At 42.6% G+C, this 18,139-nt stretch overlaps 2 protein-coding genes across 2 annotated transcripts; both read left to right on the top strand.

Moving 5' to 3' along the window:
* The first annotated feature begins 812 nt into the window (after window positions 1–812).
* On the top strand, window positions 813–6,605 carry PCNA (proliferating cell nuclear antigen). Its single transcript, XM_068524443.1, has 6 exons — window positions 813–1,224; window positions 2,089–2,186; window positions 2,349–2,416; window positions 3,552–3,746; window positions 5,094–5,217; window positions 5,305–6,605. Exons 1-6 carry the CDS (start codon window positions 1,004–1,006, stop codon window positions 5,382–5,384), a joined length of 786 nt encoding a protein of 261 aa, XP_068380544.1. The 5' UTR covers window positions 813–1,003; the 3' UTR covers window positions 5,385–6,605.
* A 536-nt stretch (window positions 6,606–7,141) lies between these two features.
* On the top strand, window positions 7,142–14,522 carry TMEM230 (transmembrane protein 230). The gene is made up of 4 exons (XM_068524165.1): window positions 7,142–7,249; window positions 9,199–9,319; window positions 10,663–10,785; window positions 13,431–14,522. Exons 2-4 carry the CDS (start codon window positions 9,221–9,223, stop codon window positions 13,569–13,571), a joined length of 363 nt encoding a protein of 120 aa, XP_068380266.1. The 5' UTR covers window positions 7,142–7,249; window positions 9,199–9,220; the 3' UTR covers window positions 13,572–14,522.
* The last annotated feature ends 3,617 nt before the right edge of the window (window positions 14,523–18,139 follow it).

Here is an 18,139-nt window from a genome sequence, read left to right as displayed (position 1 = left end):
GTAGTCTTGGCTGAAATGTAAATTGCAATCTTTTAGAAGTCAATTTAGTAACATATATCAAAATTTTAATGTGTATGCTCTTTGATCCAGCAATACTTCAAGGAGTTGCCCAAATTACAAGCACTTTGTAAATTGGTTACATACGTAGGATATTATGCCATCTTTTTAAGAGGTGCTGATACAGAAAACATGTACCTGGCATAAAATTACACATGCTTTATTAAGTACTTTGCAGAAGTGTCTACGGTATAAATTCATTTGTTTTTTTTTTAGAAAGTATATTTGTTGAGAAAATAAAAAAGCTTAGGAAGTTGCATACGGTAAATAATACGAGTTTGGTGTGTATGCGGCGGAGGAGGTTTAAGAGCTGGTGGTCAAGACAACTTTTTTTTTTATCATAACTGCACACCTCTTAAAGCAGCACTCTTTAGGCTACAAGGTGGCTCTTCCTCCTAGCAGGCTGGATTTGCGTTTCACTTTCGAGGCCGGAAATTCCCTACCCCTCAAGAGGAAGATTAAGCACCACGAAGACGCAGTTCAACAACCCCCCACTCTAGGCCTGACCTTCACGCTCGCCCGGACTTTTCTAACGTCCGGTTCCGGAACGTGACAAAAAGGCGGGGATTCCCGCCGGTCGCCTATCAGCCGGCCCTCTGAAGGCGCAGCGCTCATGCCCCGCCCCCACGTTCGCACCCTCCAATAGATGTTAGGGGTGGGGCGGGCTTCGTGCGGAGCAGGGAAACGATTGGCTCTGCAGTCTCTCCGCCCAGGCAGCAGGCGGGGCAGCGTGGTGACGTCTCCACGAGGGGCGCGGGGTCGTAGCGCGCGCTCGCAGACGCGGCACTATTAAACTGCTGCAGGCGCGGCGGGCTGGTTGTTGGTTTCCTCCGTGTCAAGCATTCGTGAGTCAGTTTTCCAGCTCGCTCTCATCTTCTGAAGCCTAAGCCGGCTACACCTTCCTCCTTCCTTCCGCCAGCAGCCGTGTCGTTGCGACTCCGCCACCATGTTCGAGGCGCGCCTGGTCCAGGGCTCCATCTTGAAGAAGGTGCTTGAGGCGCTTAAGGACCTCATCAACGAGGCCTGCTGGGACATCAGCTCGAGCGGCGTGAACCTGCAGAGCATGGACTCGTCCCATGTCTCCTTGGTGCAGCTCACCCTGCGCTCCGAGGGCTTCGACACGTACCGCTGCGACCGCAACTTGGCCATGGGCGTGAACCTCACCAGGTGAGCCCCTTAAGCAGCGGATAGCCGGGCCCTGATCCACCCTTTCTGGCTCTTGGCGGGAGCGCCTGCGAGCCGGGCCCTCATTGGCTGGAGTGGGCCATCTGCGCCTTCTCATTGGCCTGCGGCACCGGTGGGGCGGGACCCAGCAGAACGCGCGGTTCGGAAAGCCCGCGCTGGCTGCAGCGCGAACCGGCTCTTTCCGCGCCAAAGTCACAAAGCGGGTGGTGGCGGGAAAATGACGGACTTCTTTGCGGTGCCAGGAAAAGACTGTTGCAGAGCTCTTTGGTCATTAAGTGCAGGCGGCCTCGGATGAGAAACCTTGGTGCTGGTTGACTTTAACTGCTTTATAATGTGTCCTAGTTCTTTCGCCCTAACTAGGGCCAAGAGTATTTCTTTTACTACTGAGTTGCGGTGAGCACCCCAAGATCCCGGTTTGAGGAAAATTTTCTCCAGGGCAGTGCTTTCAAACTTTTGACCACTAGCTGTCTAGTACATACACATGTTTAAATCTTAAAGCTTGTGAGAAATATTTTCCCGTACTACATGCAGTGTTTTAACAGGTTTATTAAATCGTTTTTAAAGATCGTTGGCCCAATAATTTACTTCACCAACCAAAGGGATTTGCAGTTCATAAAATACTGCTGTTTTATTTATATACAGAAGTGAAATTGCTCTTGGTGGGGGGGCTGTTTAGTTTAAGTATAAATACTACCAGATTGCATTCCAAATGGCTGGACCGGCTTACACATGCCCCTGGAGTACGTTTCTCTAACTCACCAATTCGGCAGATGGTCTAATGGTTAAAAGTGGTACCTCCTGGTTTTAATTTGTTGATTTTAAACCCTTTGTTCTTCTGTGTTCTAGCATGTCCAAAATACTGAAATGTGCTGGCAATGAAGACATCATTACACTAAGGGCTGAAGATAACGCGGACACCTTGGCACTAGTATTTGAAGCTCCAAGTAAGTCGCACCCTTCTACTGACTTATGCTAGAAGAAATTAAAATGTAGTGTCAGTATTTCCCAAGGCTGAGAGAAATTTAAGATAATGTTTGTGATGACTGTAAAATATACCTGATAGTTGTAAACTTAAATGTTCTTCAACATTTGGTTTCTTTTGGTAGATCAAGAAAAGGTTTCAGACTATGAAATGAAGTTAATGGATTTAGATGTTGAACAACTTGGAATTCCAGTGAGTATCAAAGTTTCTGATCATACTGTACAGTCATGATAGTTACAGAAGATATATTAATATAATAATTTAAACCCTACTTCCTAACAGAACTTTTTCTGTATAACTGCTCATGCATGTTCCAGAGTAGGGTATTGACCTACGTCCAGACTGACGTATTGGTCATTTTATTAAGTTATGGTGTTCTACAGTGGCTCATTAGTTTGAATTTATTTCTGCCAAGTGAATATTTACATTAACCTCTGCATCTTTTTTTAAATTATTCCTAGAGTGCTTGATTTTTTTTTTTGTTTTTTTGTAGATCTTTATTTTTTTAATTTTATTTTTGGCTGCGTTTGGTCTTCATTGCTGCGTGTGGGCTTTTCTCTAGCTGGGGAGAGGGGGGCTATTCTTCATTGCGGTGCGCAGGCTTCTCGCTGAGGTGGCTTCTCTTGTTGTGGAGCATGGGCTCTAGGTGTGCAGGCTTCAGTAGTTGTGGTACTTGGGTTCAGTAGTTGTGGCTTGCGGTCTCTAGAGCGCAGGCTCAGTAGTTGTGGCGCACGGGCTTAGTTGCTCCACGGCATGTGGGATCTTCCCGGACCAGGGCTTGAACCTGTGTCCCCTGCATTGGCAGGCAGATTCTTAACCACTGTGCCACCAGGGAAACCCGAGTGCTTGATTTTTATTGAGAGAGAAGATTTTAAAGCTATTTTAGCAGAAATTCATTATGGTTAGGTTTATCAACATCAAAAGTGAGAAGAGGTGTTGGGATGTTTAAAATGCCTAACATCATAATCTCTTGTTTTGGAAAGCAGACCTGTTTGCGCCATCATCACTGTATGCCATACCCTAATGGCCTCTTGATTTAGCCCTACTGTAGGGTGATAAGGTGGAGGCTCTTGTTCCCGGGATAGTGCATTTACTGTTAAAAGTTTAAGTTCTAATTTGTTTTCTTAGTATGGTTATTCTTACAGCATACTTGTTTTATATCTGCATTTATTTTTTGAGTGGTTAGAGTGTTAAGAAATTACACAATGAGTGATATTTCAAAGTAATCAGAAAATCTTGAATTCTGAGTTCTTGTTTAGATGCTGAGTCTTCAGAAAGTGAGGGTGCCAAATCTTTCATTTCCATGACATTTAAATTTGTTTTATAGGAACAAGAGTACAGCTGTGTAGTAAAGATGCCTTCTGGTGAATTTGCACGTATATGCCGAGATCTCAGTCATATTGGAGATGCTGTTGTAATTTCCTGTGCAAAAGATGGAGTGAAATTTTCTGCAAGTGGAGAACTTGGAAATGGAAATATTAAGTTGTCACAAACGAGTAATGTTGATAAAGAAGAGGAGGCCGTAAGTAGTTTTTAAGTAAACAAAATACTTTGAAGAAGAATATTAGTTTATGTCTTAGCCTGCTAAGGCTTCTGTAACAAAATACCATAGACTGAGTGGCTTATAAACAACGAAAGTTTATTCACAGTTTTGGAGATTCGGAAGCTGGCAGATTTGGTGTCTAACGAGGGCCTGCTTCTTGGTTCACAGACAGCAGCCTTCTTACATGGTGGAAGGGGCAAGGGAGTTCTCTGGGGTCTCTTTATAAGGGCATTAATCCCATTCATGAGGGCTCTGCCTTCCTAACGCTAAGCACCTCCCAAAGGACCCACCTCCAATACCACCATATTGGGAATTTGATTTTAACGTGAATTGGGGTGGTGGTGGGGGCCACAAACATTCAGTCTTTAGCAAGGTAATTGCTAAAATTAAAGAAAACTCTAAAGAAAAACAGACAGAATTTGCATTTCCAAGTAAATAATATGTGAGAATTGAAACTTGAAATCTGCAAGTGATCTTATAGATGCCATCTAACTTAAATTTGTGAGAAGGGAATGCAAATTTAGTGCAACCTTTATAAACTGTAGAACAATGGGTTTGTGTATCAAACCCACACATACTCTTAAGGATAGGATTGCGAGGCTAGCTTTAGCTTTCTGGAGGTAATTACTATGTTTTTACCAAATAATTGAGCAACCCAGTAGGATCTAGTTGAGGCGAAAATCTAGCTGTTGTGAGTTCTTATGTAATCCTTATATTAACTTTTAAATAGAGTTTAAAAATACATATATTAGTAACAAATATATATTAGTAACAAAACTCCAGGGGCTGATTCTTTTCTCCTAAATTACACTTCACTCCCCTGCCAATCTTGATTTTTGTTCTTCTCTCAAATGTTACTTAACCCATAGGGAATTCTCTGGCCGTCCAGTGCTTAGGACTCCGCACTTTCACTGACGAGGGTGTGGGTTCGATCCCTTGTTGGGAACTAACATCCCGAAAGCCGCACAGCTAGAAATTTTTAAAAAAGGAAAAAATTCACTCATAAATATTTTAATTTATTCGTAGTGTAAACATTTTATGACATCTAAGAAAATTATATTAAGGAATTTTTCACTGTTCCTACTTACTTGGTTATTTCAGTTTGTTTGAATCAAGATTTTAATAAGGTCTGTACATTACAGTTCATTGAGATACGCTTCTTAAATTTCTTTTAGTCCATTGGTTCTCTCTTCAATTTCATTTTCCCTCTATTACAATTTTATTTGTTGAAGAAACTAAGTCATTTGTCAATGTATGTTAGAAATGAATGGGTTGTAGCTTTCTTGATGTTTTTCAGTATGATGAATCTTTTGTTTTCCCCCTAAGGTTACCATAGAGATGAATGAACCAGTTCAGCTAACTTTTGCACTGAGGTACCTGAACTTCTTTACAAAAGCCACTCCACTCTCTCCTACAGTAACACTCAGTATGTCTGCAGATGTACCCCTTGGTAAGATAATAAACTTGTTGAATCCTGTTTTGTAGGTAGTGTATGTGGTACTTCTCAGTAATTAATTATATTCCTGTTTTCTTTCAGTCGTAGAGTATAAAATTGCTGATATGGGACATTTAAAGTACTATTTGGCTCCCAAGATCGAGGATGAAGAAGGATCTTAGACATTCTTAAAATTCAAGGAAATAAAACTAAGCTCTTTGAGAACTGCTTCTGAGGTGCCAGCACATACTTAAGCCTCTTTTGTCTTTGTACCTCTGAGTACATATGTAGATATTGTTTTCTGTAAATAACTTTTTTTTTCTCCATTCTCTACAGTTTGTTCAAAGAGTAAAGTCCAAAGTCAAATCTGGTCTTGTTAACCTAGTAATAACTTTGCCTTACCTAGGAATACTCGTTATAATTTTTATAAACAAAAGGGTTTTGACTCTAAATGCAGTTTTAAGTATTGTTTTCAATTTAAATAAAAGTCATTTGAATTTCAAGCATCACAGGACAGTGCCTTCATTTGGACCACAATGGTTGCAAGTATCCTAGAGAATTCACAATTCAAGCAGCTCACGTAAATGAGCTTATTTTTTCAGTCTAGAGCAGGTTGATATCACATTAGATACAGTGATAAAAAGTATTCCAAATACAGCAGGTGACAAAGTATTTTGGGGGATTCATTTGCCAAACTTATTTTGGTATTCTGACTTGAGCTCAAGAAATGAAAAGGGGAGAGTAGGACAAATATATAATATTTTGTCATTTTTGCTAAGCAGAAACTAACACTTTACAGAAGCTTAATGTACCCAAAGTTCTGTCAGCTTTATAAGACGCATTGTTACAGGGCAGTGTTTCATTAGCCTAGGGAGCTTGTACAGGAGTCTTGGAAGTTTTAGTAGATCTGATAGGTCCCAAGGAGTATGTCTGTGCAAAAATAATTTATCTAGTGTAAGTAGCCTTTTGTGGGGACTTATTCCCTTAAAGGATGAAGGTGGCTTAAATTCCATGGATGTTGGATTCAACCAAGAAAATGAAAAAGGCCCAGCAGTAATTGTGCTACAAGGTCACAAGTTGATATGCTGCATATTGAGAATTCCTTTATTGTAGTCCTTTTTTCCGGTGTATTTTGTGTTTGGTGGATTAAATGACAGATTTCTGTCGTACTTGCAGTGACGGTAGAACTCACTGTATCCAGTAACTATTCATTACCTTCTGTGTGCCTGGGGTTGGGGAAGGATATTGGCTGCAAAGGGGCCTGATGGAAATTTTTGGAGTGATGAAAATATTTTATCTACGTTGTGATGATGGCTCCAAGACTATATGCATCTGTCAAAACTAATCCAATTGTACTTTATCATATGTAAATTATACTATAATAAAGCTCGACATTTTAAAAAGTTTCACGTGTTGCAAAATGTCCCTTGTGGCCAGACCTCTTACCGGGGTAAGGCCTGAAGACGAGGAGCGGGAAACTGAAGCGCAAGAATGTGGGGCTACTCGAGAGTAGCGGGTGGGGTATAGGGCGGCAGAGACTGCGGCGCGGCCCGGGAAGGCGGCCTTCCCTGGGCATAGGGAGACCTGACAGCTCCGGCCTTCAGGGAGCTTGGCCGGCTCGGCTTCCGCCGCTCGAGGCGCCACTGAGCTCCCTACACTACCCTAGGGGCCGGAAAGAAACACGTAGCCGTCTAGCCCTGGACCTGTGACCCAGGCGGCCCGGTTACCTAGACAGTCGCCCGCCGCGGCGGAGGTGGTCGGCAGCCAGTCCAGCCCACTGCGCCTCCCGAAACCCCACGGGGCGCGCTCCCTCTGCGTAGCCCTAGCAACCCGAGCACACGCCCGAAACCGAACGGGGAGTGGAACGGGGAGGCGTCGCTCCCGGTGACGCCACGTCCGGCGTGCTGTCTTCCGACACGCCATTTCCGGCTCCCAGCCGGTTTGGGGCGGGGAGGCAGTTGGGGGAGGCGTACTGTGAGGTCTACGGCTCGCTTGCTGCGAACCGTGAGCTAGCTGTCTGCGCGCGGGCGGCCTGGCCCGGGCTCAGGTAAGGCGTGCGTGCGGCGGGGCGGGGGTGGAAGAGCTCGACTCAGGTTCGCGGTGTGGCCCAGACTGCGCTCCCTGCCGAAATCAAGCCCCGAGTCCTCGGTGTGGAGCGTTCGCCCTCCCGGGGCACGGCTGGCCTTTTTCCAGAAACTGGATTTTGTTTTCCTTCTAAAATCATGTCGGTCCTTATTTCTCTTGTTGGCTCGGTCTGGAGGCGGGCAGGGAAGTAGTGTGTAGAGGCGCGTAGTGCGAGGCACTGTGCTAAGTGCTTTGCTGATGCTTTCAAAATTCTTGCAGCATTCAAGTGCTGAGGAAATTTTGGGATTGCGGTGAGGCCGGTAAAAAAGCCTGTTGGGAACTTGGGCTGGTACCGGAAAACATTGATTTACTTTTTTCCTTTCCCCTCTTTTAGAATTATTATTCTTTGCTACCAAAAAGTATTCGTCTCCCCTCTCCTTCACGCCCTGCGCTTTTTTATGTTTTGATGCGGTTTATGAAGTTAATGTCAGAGTATGTAAACTATTTTTTTAAGACTGATACAAATCAGAGGTGATTAAATGCTCTCAAACCCCCCCACTTATTGGTAGTTTGGACTTTTAAGTTTTATAGAATTAAATTTAGATTATCGTGTAGTCGGGATCGCAACACCTAAAAACATAGTATTTGATGGAATTTGATCTAACCCTTTTAGAAAAGCATGTAAGTAAGCATACTCTTATTTTTTCAATACTTGATTTCTGCTTCAGTATATAATTACTAAAAAGGGACATGAGCATTTAGCACCAATTCCTTTATAATGCTAGTTAATTTAGGTTGACTGCGGGCCACTTGAAACAGCTCATTAACATTCAGTATTAAGTATATATAAAGCACTTAAAACAGTACCCGTCACTTAATACTAGGTAATTGTTAACTGCCATTATAATGATGATGATTATTTGCAAAATGTCATACCAGAGGAAGGCCGGTCTTTATGTTTTATGTTTTTTTTTTATGTTGCCCTTATTGAAATACTTAATTTTGTTTTTTTAAAGATATGTTTCACTTTTAGAAATCAAATAGCTTCATGATCAAAATTTACTTGTTTCATTCACATAACTTTGTGATTTTATGGAGGAAAAGTACACAAATTAAAATGTTTTTCAATTTAAATGCCATTGTTTTTTAATCTTATCTACTGTGTTTAAACTGGTGACATAATAACCGTGATTTCATTACTGGAGTCAGCTTTGACTATTTTGAACAAAAACCAGGTATTTATTCAGAGTTTTTTGTTTATTTGTTTGTTTTTAATGTAGCTGTAGAAGTAACCTGGAAAGTGCAATCGCTGCTTTCAGTGCTTGGGGTGGAGCAGAGAGGCAGGCAAATCAGAGGACCCTGGTACAACACTGGTAGCCAGTAGCTTATCCAGATTTACAACAAGAAGTTTTACAGATCTTTTGTATTAAAAGGATGATATCTGTCAGAGGGAAATAGGCAAAATGCTGATGTGAATGTATTCCATTTCCCACCCTCTCTCCTCTCTCCCTGACAAATAAGAGAATCACTTGAGTATATGCTCCTCTTGCTTTTTCTGGAAGCAGGGACGGGGAACAGGCAATACTATACTATAGCAGAATGGTTGAAATGCCAGATGGACTTGGATTTAAGTCACCACCCTTTCACCTACTCACCGTGTGACTTTGGAAAAATTAGGAGGCAGAGAAACATTGGTGGCAACATAAACATGAGGTCTAGTTCTTGGCAAATGTCTTGATTCTTATTCTACCAGGACAAACCAGAGTCGATGCATAATGAGAATGCTTTCACTTGTCAAATGAATATCAGGTTCTAAGAGCAATGGAGCCTAAATTGCCAGTTGCTAGTATGACATTGCAGCCCAGAACTCCAGTACGTATAACAAACACATTGTTGTAGCCTGCAGACAATAATGCTTTTCTTTGTTTTCAGACTGTAACTGTGTCAGCGTGTTATGATGCCGTCTCGTACCAACCTGGCTACTGGAATCCCCAGTAGTAAAGTGAAATACTCAAGGCTCTCCAGTACAGACGATGGCTACATTGACCTTCAGGTAAATGCAGAAGGGACCTGATGAGATTGGCTGGCTCTGTTTCTGCTCAGTTAGCAGGGAAACCTTCCAGGTAGAGGTTTTGCTCACTGTCCCTAGATATTAGAGGGAGCAGCAGGAAGGAAGCTCTGCTCTGCGATTTTCAGCCATAGCCTGCAGAAGGAAGGACCTTGGCAGAACAGTTTCGAACCAATATAAATATTGTCGAAGAAATTTTAGTTGTAATGCCAGAGTTCAGTAGTTGCAAATTCTGTGTAGTTTATCTGGAAATAATCAGATTGTCTTTTGTTAAGTAGAATTTTTTAAAGACTGTGTCATCAGTTTGTTTACACTTCAGTCAAAACCACCAGTTCATCTTTTAAGGGAGAAACTAACTGCTAAAGCCAGCAGATTGTGGGAATCTTCCTTCTTTCCTGATGTCATGAGATCCGATTTATTAAAGGTATTCTTTGTGGCAAACAGTAAGTAAAACAGAGAATATTTATTAAGTTTGTGTCCTACCCTGATCATTGTTTATAAAATAGTTAATGGTGTAGCATCTCCTTTTGCCCACTTCCCTTTAGAATAGAATATTTTAGGTGGAACCAGGACCGAAGAGGAAGTGTCAGGAGCCCATCCTTTTAAATATAAACAAATCAATTATTCTTTGTACTTTTTGGACCCACACTTGAAGGAGAGAGTTTTGGGGTATTTTTTTTGTTTTGTTTTGTTTTGTTTTTAAGTGCGTCTGGGAAGCTTCCAGTCAGTTAGGTCAGACACAACCATGAGCCAAACCTTAGGAATTTGTCTCTGAATCTTAACCTTGAATTGAACTTGTTAATAAGGCAGGTTATTTGCCTTGTGGGGCAGGCAACTAATGCTTTAGAAAAAGTTTTTTTTAAAACCTTTGACTATATGCCAGCTTAGCTTTGAATGCCAGAAATCACTTATTTTCTTTCTTATTTTCCAGAGCATGATGTACACTCTTAATCCCTGTAGATTAGTACAGCCTTCCATGTGCCAAGACACGTTTATTAAAAACATGTCTAATCAATGAATGACCATAAAGTGTCTTTTGTTTTTGTAAGAAAATAATTTTTTTACGGTACAATGAATGGTCTGTGGAATGAGACTAAAACGAGAAAGAATAACAGTCTGGGACTCCCTCCCTCAAGTTACTGTTAGAGCAATAACTAGAGCTTCATCTCCTGCCAGTCCTTTTCCTTTCTCTCCCAGAGCTGCATTGGGTAGTAGGACTTACTTCAAGACACACCAAGATTGGTTCCTCTTATCCTCTCTGCTTTAAAGTGTCTGAGCCCTGGTATATTCATAATGCTCTTCCTTGTCTTTTTTTGTTTCTCTTTCAGTTTAAGAAAAGCCCTCCTAAGATTCCATATAAGGCCATTGCGCTTGCTACGGTGCTGTTTTTGATTGGCGCCTTCCTCATTATCATAGGCTCCCTCCTGCTGGCAGGCTATATCAGCAAAGGGGTAAGCTGAGGGGCTTGTGGGATTGCCATGAGATGTTTAAAATGTGAGCCAGGACTCACATTTTTATATTCAGTTTTATATTCATATTGAGTACAGTATATTCCAGCAGAAAGGAGAAAACGGTTTTTTTTTAGATTTTGTTCTCAGATAACAAGACATATTTCTTCCTTTGAGCTTCAACAAACTTCTCCCACTGTTCCTATGAGGTGGGTGTGGCAGGTAGGCAAATTTTCCCTCTGAGATGTTGGGCAATTTTCCCACCATCTTAGTTTGGAACAGCAAAACTGAGCCTAGCTTTGAGGATTCCTGACTGATAAAGGCCATAACTGGAGTAGAATGCTGTTATTATAACTTTGCAGTTATACTACTGTAGTTAGTGTTTGGGGAGAAGCAGTGAGGCTTATATAGGTCTGGGGCCACTGACCCAGCCAGGACTTTTGGCTCATAGATCAGATCTTTCTTAAATTGGATTGGGTTGGAGTTCCTATTGAGCTTCAGTACGATACCTTAGAAACCTAAAGTAGTTTTTGGTGGTTCTTTCTTTTGGATTGTATACAGATGCTTATACACAGCATCTAAATTGTTCTAAAGTAATACTGACCATAGTTCACATCTGTTCTTCAACACACACCAGGCCAGGGGATGATGGTCACATTGGTCTGCAGAAGGAACAAAGCCAAGAGCTAAAACTGTGGGCATTATCCTTGGAACTGGGCATATTAACACTGTCACAATAAAATGGCTACGTTTGGCTTTTGAGACCTGTATCCAATTTGCCTTAGGTCCTAAACTATTATGTGGCCACCAGAGGCATACTTGGTGCTGTCTAAATTTGAACATCTAACTTCAGGACTGTGCCTTCAGTTAACTTTCATTGCAACATGCATTGTTACTCCCAGGGGTATAGTCAAGATTCTATTAATGATGTAAAAATTGAGAGTGGAGGTGAGATCCACATGCAACAGATACCACTTCACCTTGTGTGCTTTATAAAAGACTACTTTATAAATAAGGATAAAGGTGTTAATTAAGAAAATCACCTAATAGATTGTTTTGGTTTTTAGTTTGGATTTCTTTTCACTATTATTGCAGACATTTCAAACAAAACAGAAGTAGATGAAATAATATGAACCCCCACCGTGTATCTACAACTAGGCATCAACAATTATGAATGTTTTGTTTCATCTATACCCAACTTTTTTTCTTGTATACTAAAGCAAATACCAGATTTACATTTGCTGGTAAATCTGTAAGTGTGCATCTCTAACAGTTTTTACGTTAATCTAGGAGTGTTGTCTTGATACCATTTACCTGTTTTTCTATTCCTCATATTTCTTGCATACTGTTAGATTTAGGGACTTGCTTAGATTTAGTTCTACTTTAGCTTTGTTTTAGAAAGAATATTTCATAGGGGTGCTGTGTATTTGCTCTTGCACATGGGTTCTCAAACTTCAGCGTCTATCAGAATCACTTGGCAGACTTGTTAACACACAGGTTCCTTGACCCTGCTCCCAGAGATGCCAGTTTTGTAGGTCTAGGGTGAGGCGTGAGAATTTGCATTTCTAACAAGTTCCCAGGTGATGCTGGTGTTCCATGGACCACATTTTGAGAACCATTGCTATAGCATTACATTAGGAGGCACAAAATGGTTGTCCTAATTTTTAGTTGATATTAAGATTGATTACTGGGTTCAAGTGTCTTCAGCCTAATTGATTTATCATAAAATGAATTACCCTTTTCACTAATGAATCCAGTTCTATCATTTTCCACGTTTGTCAGCAAAAATTCTTCTGGAACTTTCTCAAAACCATTATTTGGTTACCCTGAAATACAATATGTATAGTGAAGGTAGGAAAAATGTTTGATTATTTCTCTTTAATTATCAAATTTTTATAAAAATACACCTAGCAACCTCAAAAGGTAACCAAAGAATTGTTAGTATCACTGTAAGCTTATCATCTTTTTACATATTTGTGCTTCAGTCAACTGTAGTCTGTATTCTTTTTAACGTATAAATTGTCCCATATTTGGTCAGTAGGAGCCTCTTCAGGTTACTCCTGTCTTTTCTTTTTTTAAATATTTCTTTCTTTCTTCATTTGGTTGTGCTGGGTCTTAATTGTGTCAGGTGGGCTCCTTAGTTGTGGCAGTTCGTTGCATCATGCATGTGGGATCTAGTTCCCTGACCAGGGATCAAACCCAGGCCCCCTGCATTGGGAGTGTGGAGTATTAACCACTGTGCCACCAGGGAAGTCCCCTACTCCTGTCTTTTAAAGCTGACCCAGGTTAGCCTTTGATAGCTTTCTTGTTTTCTGGCCCAGCAAATTATCCCAGGCCCATCTGTACATTCCCTGCCCCCTCAACTCCTAGACAGCCATTTCTCTAAGGAGCTCTGGTTTCTTGATGGGAAGTAGATACCTATGGTTGAACATGGATAATTTCTTTATAATTTTTAGTACTTTGTAGTTTTTCTGCAATTGATAGGGAGGCAAAGAGATGTAAACCTTTTGTCTTGGTAGTGTATTACCAAAAGAAAGTGCTCTGAAAAGTATGTGATAACTGATCTATGGATTGGACCCATGGCTTTATTTTATTTTAAAATTTATAACTTGCATGGTACTGATGTGTTTGCCTCCTTCTGCCACCAGGGGGCAGACCGGGCCGTTCCCGTCCTGATCATTGGCATCCTGGTGTTCCTGCCAGGATTTTACCACCTGCGCATCGCCTACTATGCATCCAAAGGCTACCGGGGATACTCCTACGATGACATTCCAGACTTTGATGACTAGCACACACCTCAGCCCTGAAGAAAAGAGTCACAGATGGGACTGAGCCCACCTTTAAGACATTGAGCAGATACTATGGCTAAGGGCTAAGGAGTTCTGCGATTTGCAGATGTTTAACAAAACAGTGGCCAGATTTTATGGGTCCATCCGAAAGATGTTAACTAAGCTTACAACTATCCATGTCATCAGGACAGTCTCTATTTTTCATCTCCTGGCCCTGGCAAAAGCTCCTGACAAGTTTTTCCACGTGAATATGTATCATGAAAAGTAGCAATGTTAATTGTATGGGAAAGTGGGAGGTTATTCTGTAGTGGAATGTGTTGCTGCCACCACCCTTTTTAGAGTTGAGCATTCTTTTAAATAGTCCTCATTGTCAGTATGTTCTTGTGGCAAATGGAAGAATGCAGTATGTCAGATTTCTTATTACTAAGTAATTTATTTTGAAAATATGTAAGTGTCTTATCCCCATACTCTAACTTTGTGTTCTAGTGGAAAACCGTGGCAAAATCAAATATCAGTGGGGTGCATCTATAATATTTTTTACTTGCTTTCTTATTAACAGCAACTAGGAATTTTTTAAACCTCAGAGCAAATTTTCAAACTGTAAACACATTCTCTGTTCACCAGTCCTTGGCCAGCTCTGATCTGGTTCACTGACAGGTTGGCCAGCGTATAATTTGGATCATTCTGTCCTTTGTAAATCTAGATGTTCTGTATATCATACCTTTAAGGACAAGACTTTTGGCTGTTTCCTAAGGAAAAAATGTAGATAAGTGGTTATTATTTATAGTTTTTAACACTGTTGTTAGCACCTCGTATTATGATGTCATTCTGCTGAAGATTGTAAGAACTGGCCTGGATCTCTAGAGGACAAGACTGCCTTAGTTTGATTCTGTTTCCTATCTTGCAAAAAATGGCTTGTATTCAAAAGAAATTAAAATGTCAAAATCTAAATCCTAGGCTTAAAAGATAACTTTAAACCTATTTTAGAAAACGTTTTAGTAATTATATGATATCTTTGATCCCAATACCTAGGACTACCTTCATTTTTAGATAACTGGCATTGTGCATTAGACTGTTTTCCAGTCATTCTTTTACTCTGAAGTTATGAACTTGGATGATTAGAAGCCTGCAAGTGCCATTAGCTGAGATTTGGAGGGCTGTGGGTAGAGCAAGGTTATTAGGGAAGATGACTTCAACTTTGGATGTATTAAATTTAGATGTCTACTTGACATCCAAGTGGAGATGTTGAGTAGGCAATTGCAATGTGCAGTTTGGAGTTCAGGAAGGGAGTCTATGCTATAGTTAGAAATTTGGGAGTCAGTGTTGGGGCGATATCTAAGGGCCATGGGGCTGGATGAGATCACCCACGGAGTGAGTACAAATGGGAAAAAAAGCTAGGCTAGGACTCAGGAAGTGAGAGACAAAGAGAGGGTAATCAGAAGTAGCCTTCAAGGTTAGGTGCATTTGGTAATGGGAGGGTAGGCTGGGGAGTCCGGTAGTCTAATTAAAGTTCTTGGGCCTTGACAGTGAAGATGTGAGGAAATATATAAAGCTTGATCCTGGGCAGTGTTTGCAAAGCAAAGCTAAGACCAGAAGGTTTTGGCCAAACTAAATTATTTTGTCCTTTTTATAAGGGTAATGATGCTGCTAGTAAGGGGGAAAAAAATCAAAATGGAACGGTGGGGAGAGTAAACAGTCCATTCCCATGGTTGTCTAAGTTTCTTGTATACCCTTCTAGAAATGTTCTAAGCACATATCTATCCTTTTTTCAAAAAACAAAAACGAAAACTCGGACTCCCATTGTATAGCTCCATAATTTGTTTCCCACTTACTCTATTTTGTGTATCTTGCCGTATCCACAGAGATCAGCCACGTCCTTTTTTTTTTTTTTGGCTGCATCACGTGGCTTGTGGGATCTTAGTTCCCTGACCAGGGATTGAACCCGGGCCCCCTGCCTTGGGAATGTGGAGTCTTACCCACTGGACCACCAGGGATGTCCCTCTATTTCATTTTAATACTTGGAAAAACCCTGAGTTGGGTAAGATTCTTAGGTAATAAGTTGATATTTGGGACTCACATTTAAGCAAAGCCTGAATTTCCCTTACCAAGTATGAAAGCCAAATGCCTTTAGGGGCTGGACAAGTAAAGGAATGGAGGGCAGAGGGATGGATAGGATTAACGGGAACCAAGGTCAATTGTCAAATGTATATTTTATCTAAAAGCAGCCTCCCCGCTCCTTCTGAAGTGTTGGCCAAACCATGTGCCCTAGCTTTATAAAGATTTTCTATTTATTTATTTATTTATTGGCTGCACTGGGTCTTCGTTGCTGTGCGTGGGCTTTCTTTAGTTGCATCGAGCAGGGGCTACTCCTCGTTGCGGTGCACGGGCTTCTCATTGCAGTGGCTTCTCTTCATTGCGGAGCACGGGCTCTTGGCACACAGGCTTCAGTAGTTGTGGCACGGGGGCTCAGTGGTTGTGGCTCGCGGGCTCTAGAGCACAGACTCAGTAGTTGTGGGGCACGGGTTCAGTTGCTGTGCAGCATGTGGGATCTTCCTGGACCAAGGCTCAAACCCGTGTCCCCTGCATTGATTCTTAACCACTGTGCCACCAGGGAAGTCCAATATAAGGATTTTCTTACTTGCAACAATAATTATGTCTCTCAGTCATTTCCAAAGCTGAATCCTCCCCAGTTGCATCAGCTATTCTGCATGTGATGGCAGTTTCAGACCCATTTCTTCTGGATAAGCTTCACCTGGTCAATGTGCCAGAAGGATATTGATTGCTTCCTTTCTGCCCAGAATTTCAGGTGCTGAGGGTACAATAGGAAAGGATAAGACTTGGTCCGTGAGGAGCAGAGGTTGCAAACTAGTGGCCACAGATGTTGGCCAGAATTGTTTTAAAAATGGTAAAGTTCACCTGATCTTGATTTGGGGCTTTTCCTGGAAAATCAGTAGATTTTTCTTGCTGAGAGGCAACCAACTGGAGCAAAGTAGTAGTGAAGCAGCTTTGAGCAGAGTTCTCCAGTTCACTGCAGTCCCCACCACTGCTTGGTTACTTCTGTACCAAACCTTCTAGTTTTCTTCATTAAGGGCAAAGAGTGTGTCTTACAGTCCCACAAAGTCTAGCACAGTGCTTGTGGGGATTTAGGTTTATTGAATGAAGAATCAAGGTCAAGAGTGTGTTTCTGTCCCAGGACACGGTGTTCCTTTGAGGTACAGACAGATGGGCTGGTACCATTTGATTCAGACTTTCCTAAATGACCCTCTGTCAGCTGCCTGGGAGGCCAGCTACTCTGTAGACAGATTTGGTGCTCCCTGGTGAGTCAACTCTCTTCGTGGCACCCTCTGCTCAGGCCATTGAGCCCAGTTCACAACCACCTGCAAGTCCCCTCCTCCAGGGTCATGCAGTGTCCCTGCTGGCTCGCACAGAGGAGCGTCCGTTACTGGCGCAGTGAGGGAAGCTGGTAAAGGGACAAGAACAGCCTTGATTTTCTGCTGAGCTTCAAAGGGCCATAAACCAAATCAACTCACCTTATTTGCCTTGCTCTGTCATCTAATTTCCCATCCCGAGGCTCCTGGCCTCACATGTGTGGTCAGTTATGGCTTAGTGCCAGGGTGGGAAGGGCATAGACTGAGTCTTACTTGCCACAAGGTATTGCACAAATTACTTCTGGAGCCTCAGTTACCTTGTAATGTAGGGATAAACCAGTTCCTACCCTGTAGGGTAACTGTGAGGAGTAAATAAAACAAGGTGGGAAGGTGCTTCACACAGAGCCTAGCACTCAGTAAGTGGAAGCTGCTGTTTGAGAGTGAAGAAGTTCACTCCTTTGGCTTCAGGGAGTAGTGCCTGGGGTGAAGCTGACGAGGAGAGGAGAGAGCTCATCTGTTATCCCTGATGCCAACCTGAAGAACCTGCTGTTCCATGGCAGAGCGACCCCGGAGCCAGGGGCCAGAGCCAGCACAGCAGTCAGCCCCACCAAGGCAGGGCTCCCTTCCCTGACAGCTGCCTGTGGGAGGGGGTGAGGAGGTCTCCAGACCCTGCCCTTCTCCAGCATGCAGCTGCTCCAGTCCTCTGGTTGAACAAGAGAGGAAGGGGAGGACCAAAGCATCCCACTGTAGCCAACACGTGGGCCACCGGAGGCCCTGCAGGGAAGGCTGTGCAGATGAGATGATGCAGCTGGAGTATGGTCAGACCACCTCTCCCTGGAGCTTGTTCTTCCCTCCCCTTTCTCCCATGGACCCTGTTTGCACCTCTTCTCTTCCTGCACTTCCCCTTCTCAGTCTTGCCCCTTGCTATTCAAAGTGTGGTCTGCGGACCAGCAGCATCAACAGCATCCTGGAGCTCGTTGGGTAGGCAGAATCTTGGGCCTGCCCCAGACTGCTAAACCAGAACCTGCATTCCAACAAGACCTCTGGGGGACCATTGCCTGTCAGTGTCTGAGAAGCACTGATCTGGGGTATCCCATGCCTCAGTCCATCCCCTCCCTTTAGGACTGGACCTCCTCTGGTAGCGCCAATGGCTAGGAGTAGGGGCACCCAGAAGGTTAGCCCCTCCTCCTCCATCCACCA

The sequence above is a fragment of the Eschrichtius robustus genome, chromosome 16 (genome assembly GCF_028021215.1).
Source record: "Eschrichtius robustus isolate mEscRob2 chromosome 16, mEscRob2.pri, whole genome shotgun sequence".
Lineage (NCBI taxonomy): Eukaryota > Metazoa > Chordata > Mammalia > Artiodactyla > Eschrichtiidae > Eschrichtius > Eschrichtius robustus.
The sequence above is the reverse complement of the archived record's forward strand: the minus strand, read 5'-3'. Positions and strand labels throughout refer to the sequence as shown.

Bases quoted from the DNA above. Each gene is read 5' to 3' on its own strand.
- TMEM230 (XM_068524165.1), top strand. From the start codon at position 9,221: ATGATGCCGTCTCGTACCAACCTGGCTACTGGAATCCCCAGTAGTAAA. The intron at 9,320-10,662 runs GTAAATGCAGAA...TTTCTCTTTCAG, and splicing joins ATGGCTACATTGACCTTCAG to TTTAAGAAAAGCCCTCCTAA. The intron at 10,786-13,430 runs GTAAGCTGAGGG...TTCTGCCACCAG, and splicing joins CAGGCTATATCAGCAAAGGG to GGGGCAGACCGGGCCGTTCC.
- PCNA (XM_068524443.1), top strand. From the start codon at position 1,004: ATGTTCGAGGCGCGCCTGGTCCAGGGCTCCATCTTGAAGAAGGTGCTT. The intron at 3,747-5,093 runs GTAAGTAGTTTT...TTTCCCCCTAAG, and splicing joins TTGATAAAGAAGAGGAGGCC to GTTACCATAGAGATGAATGA. The intron at 5,218-5,304 runs GTAAGATAATAA...GTTTTCTTTCAG, and splicing joins GTCTGCAGATGTACCCCTTG to TCGTAGAGTATAAAATTGCT.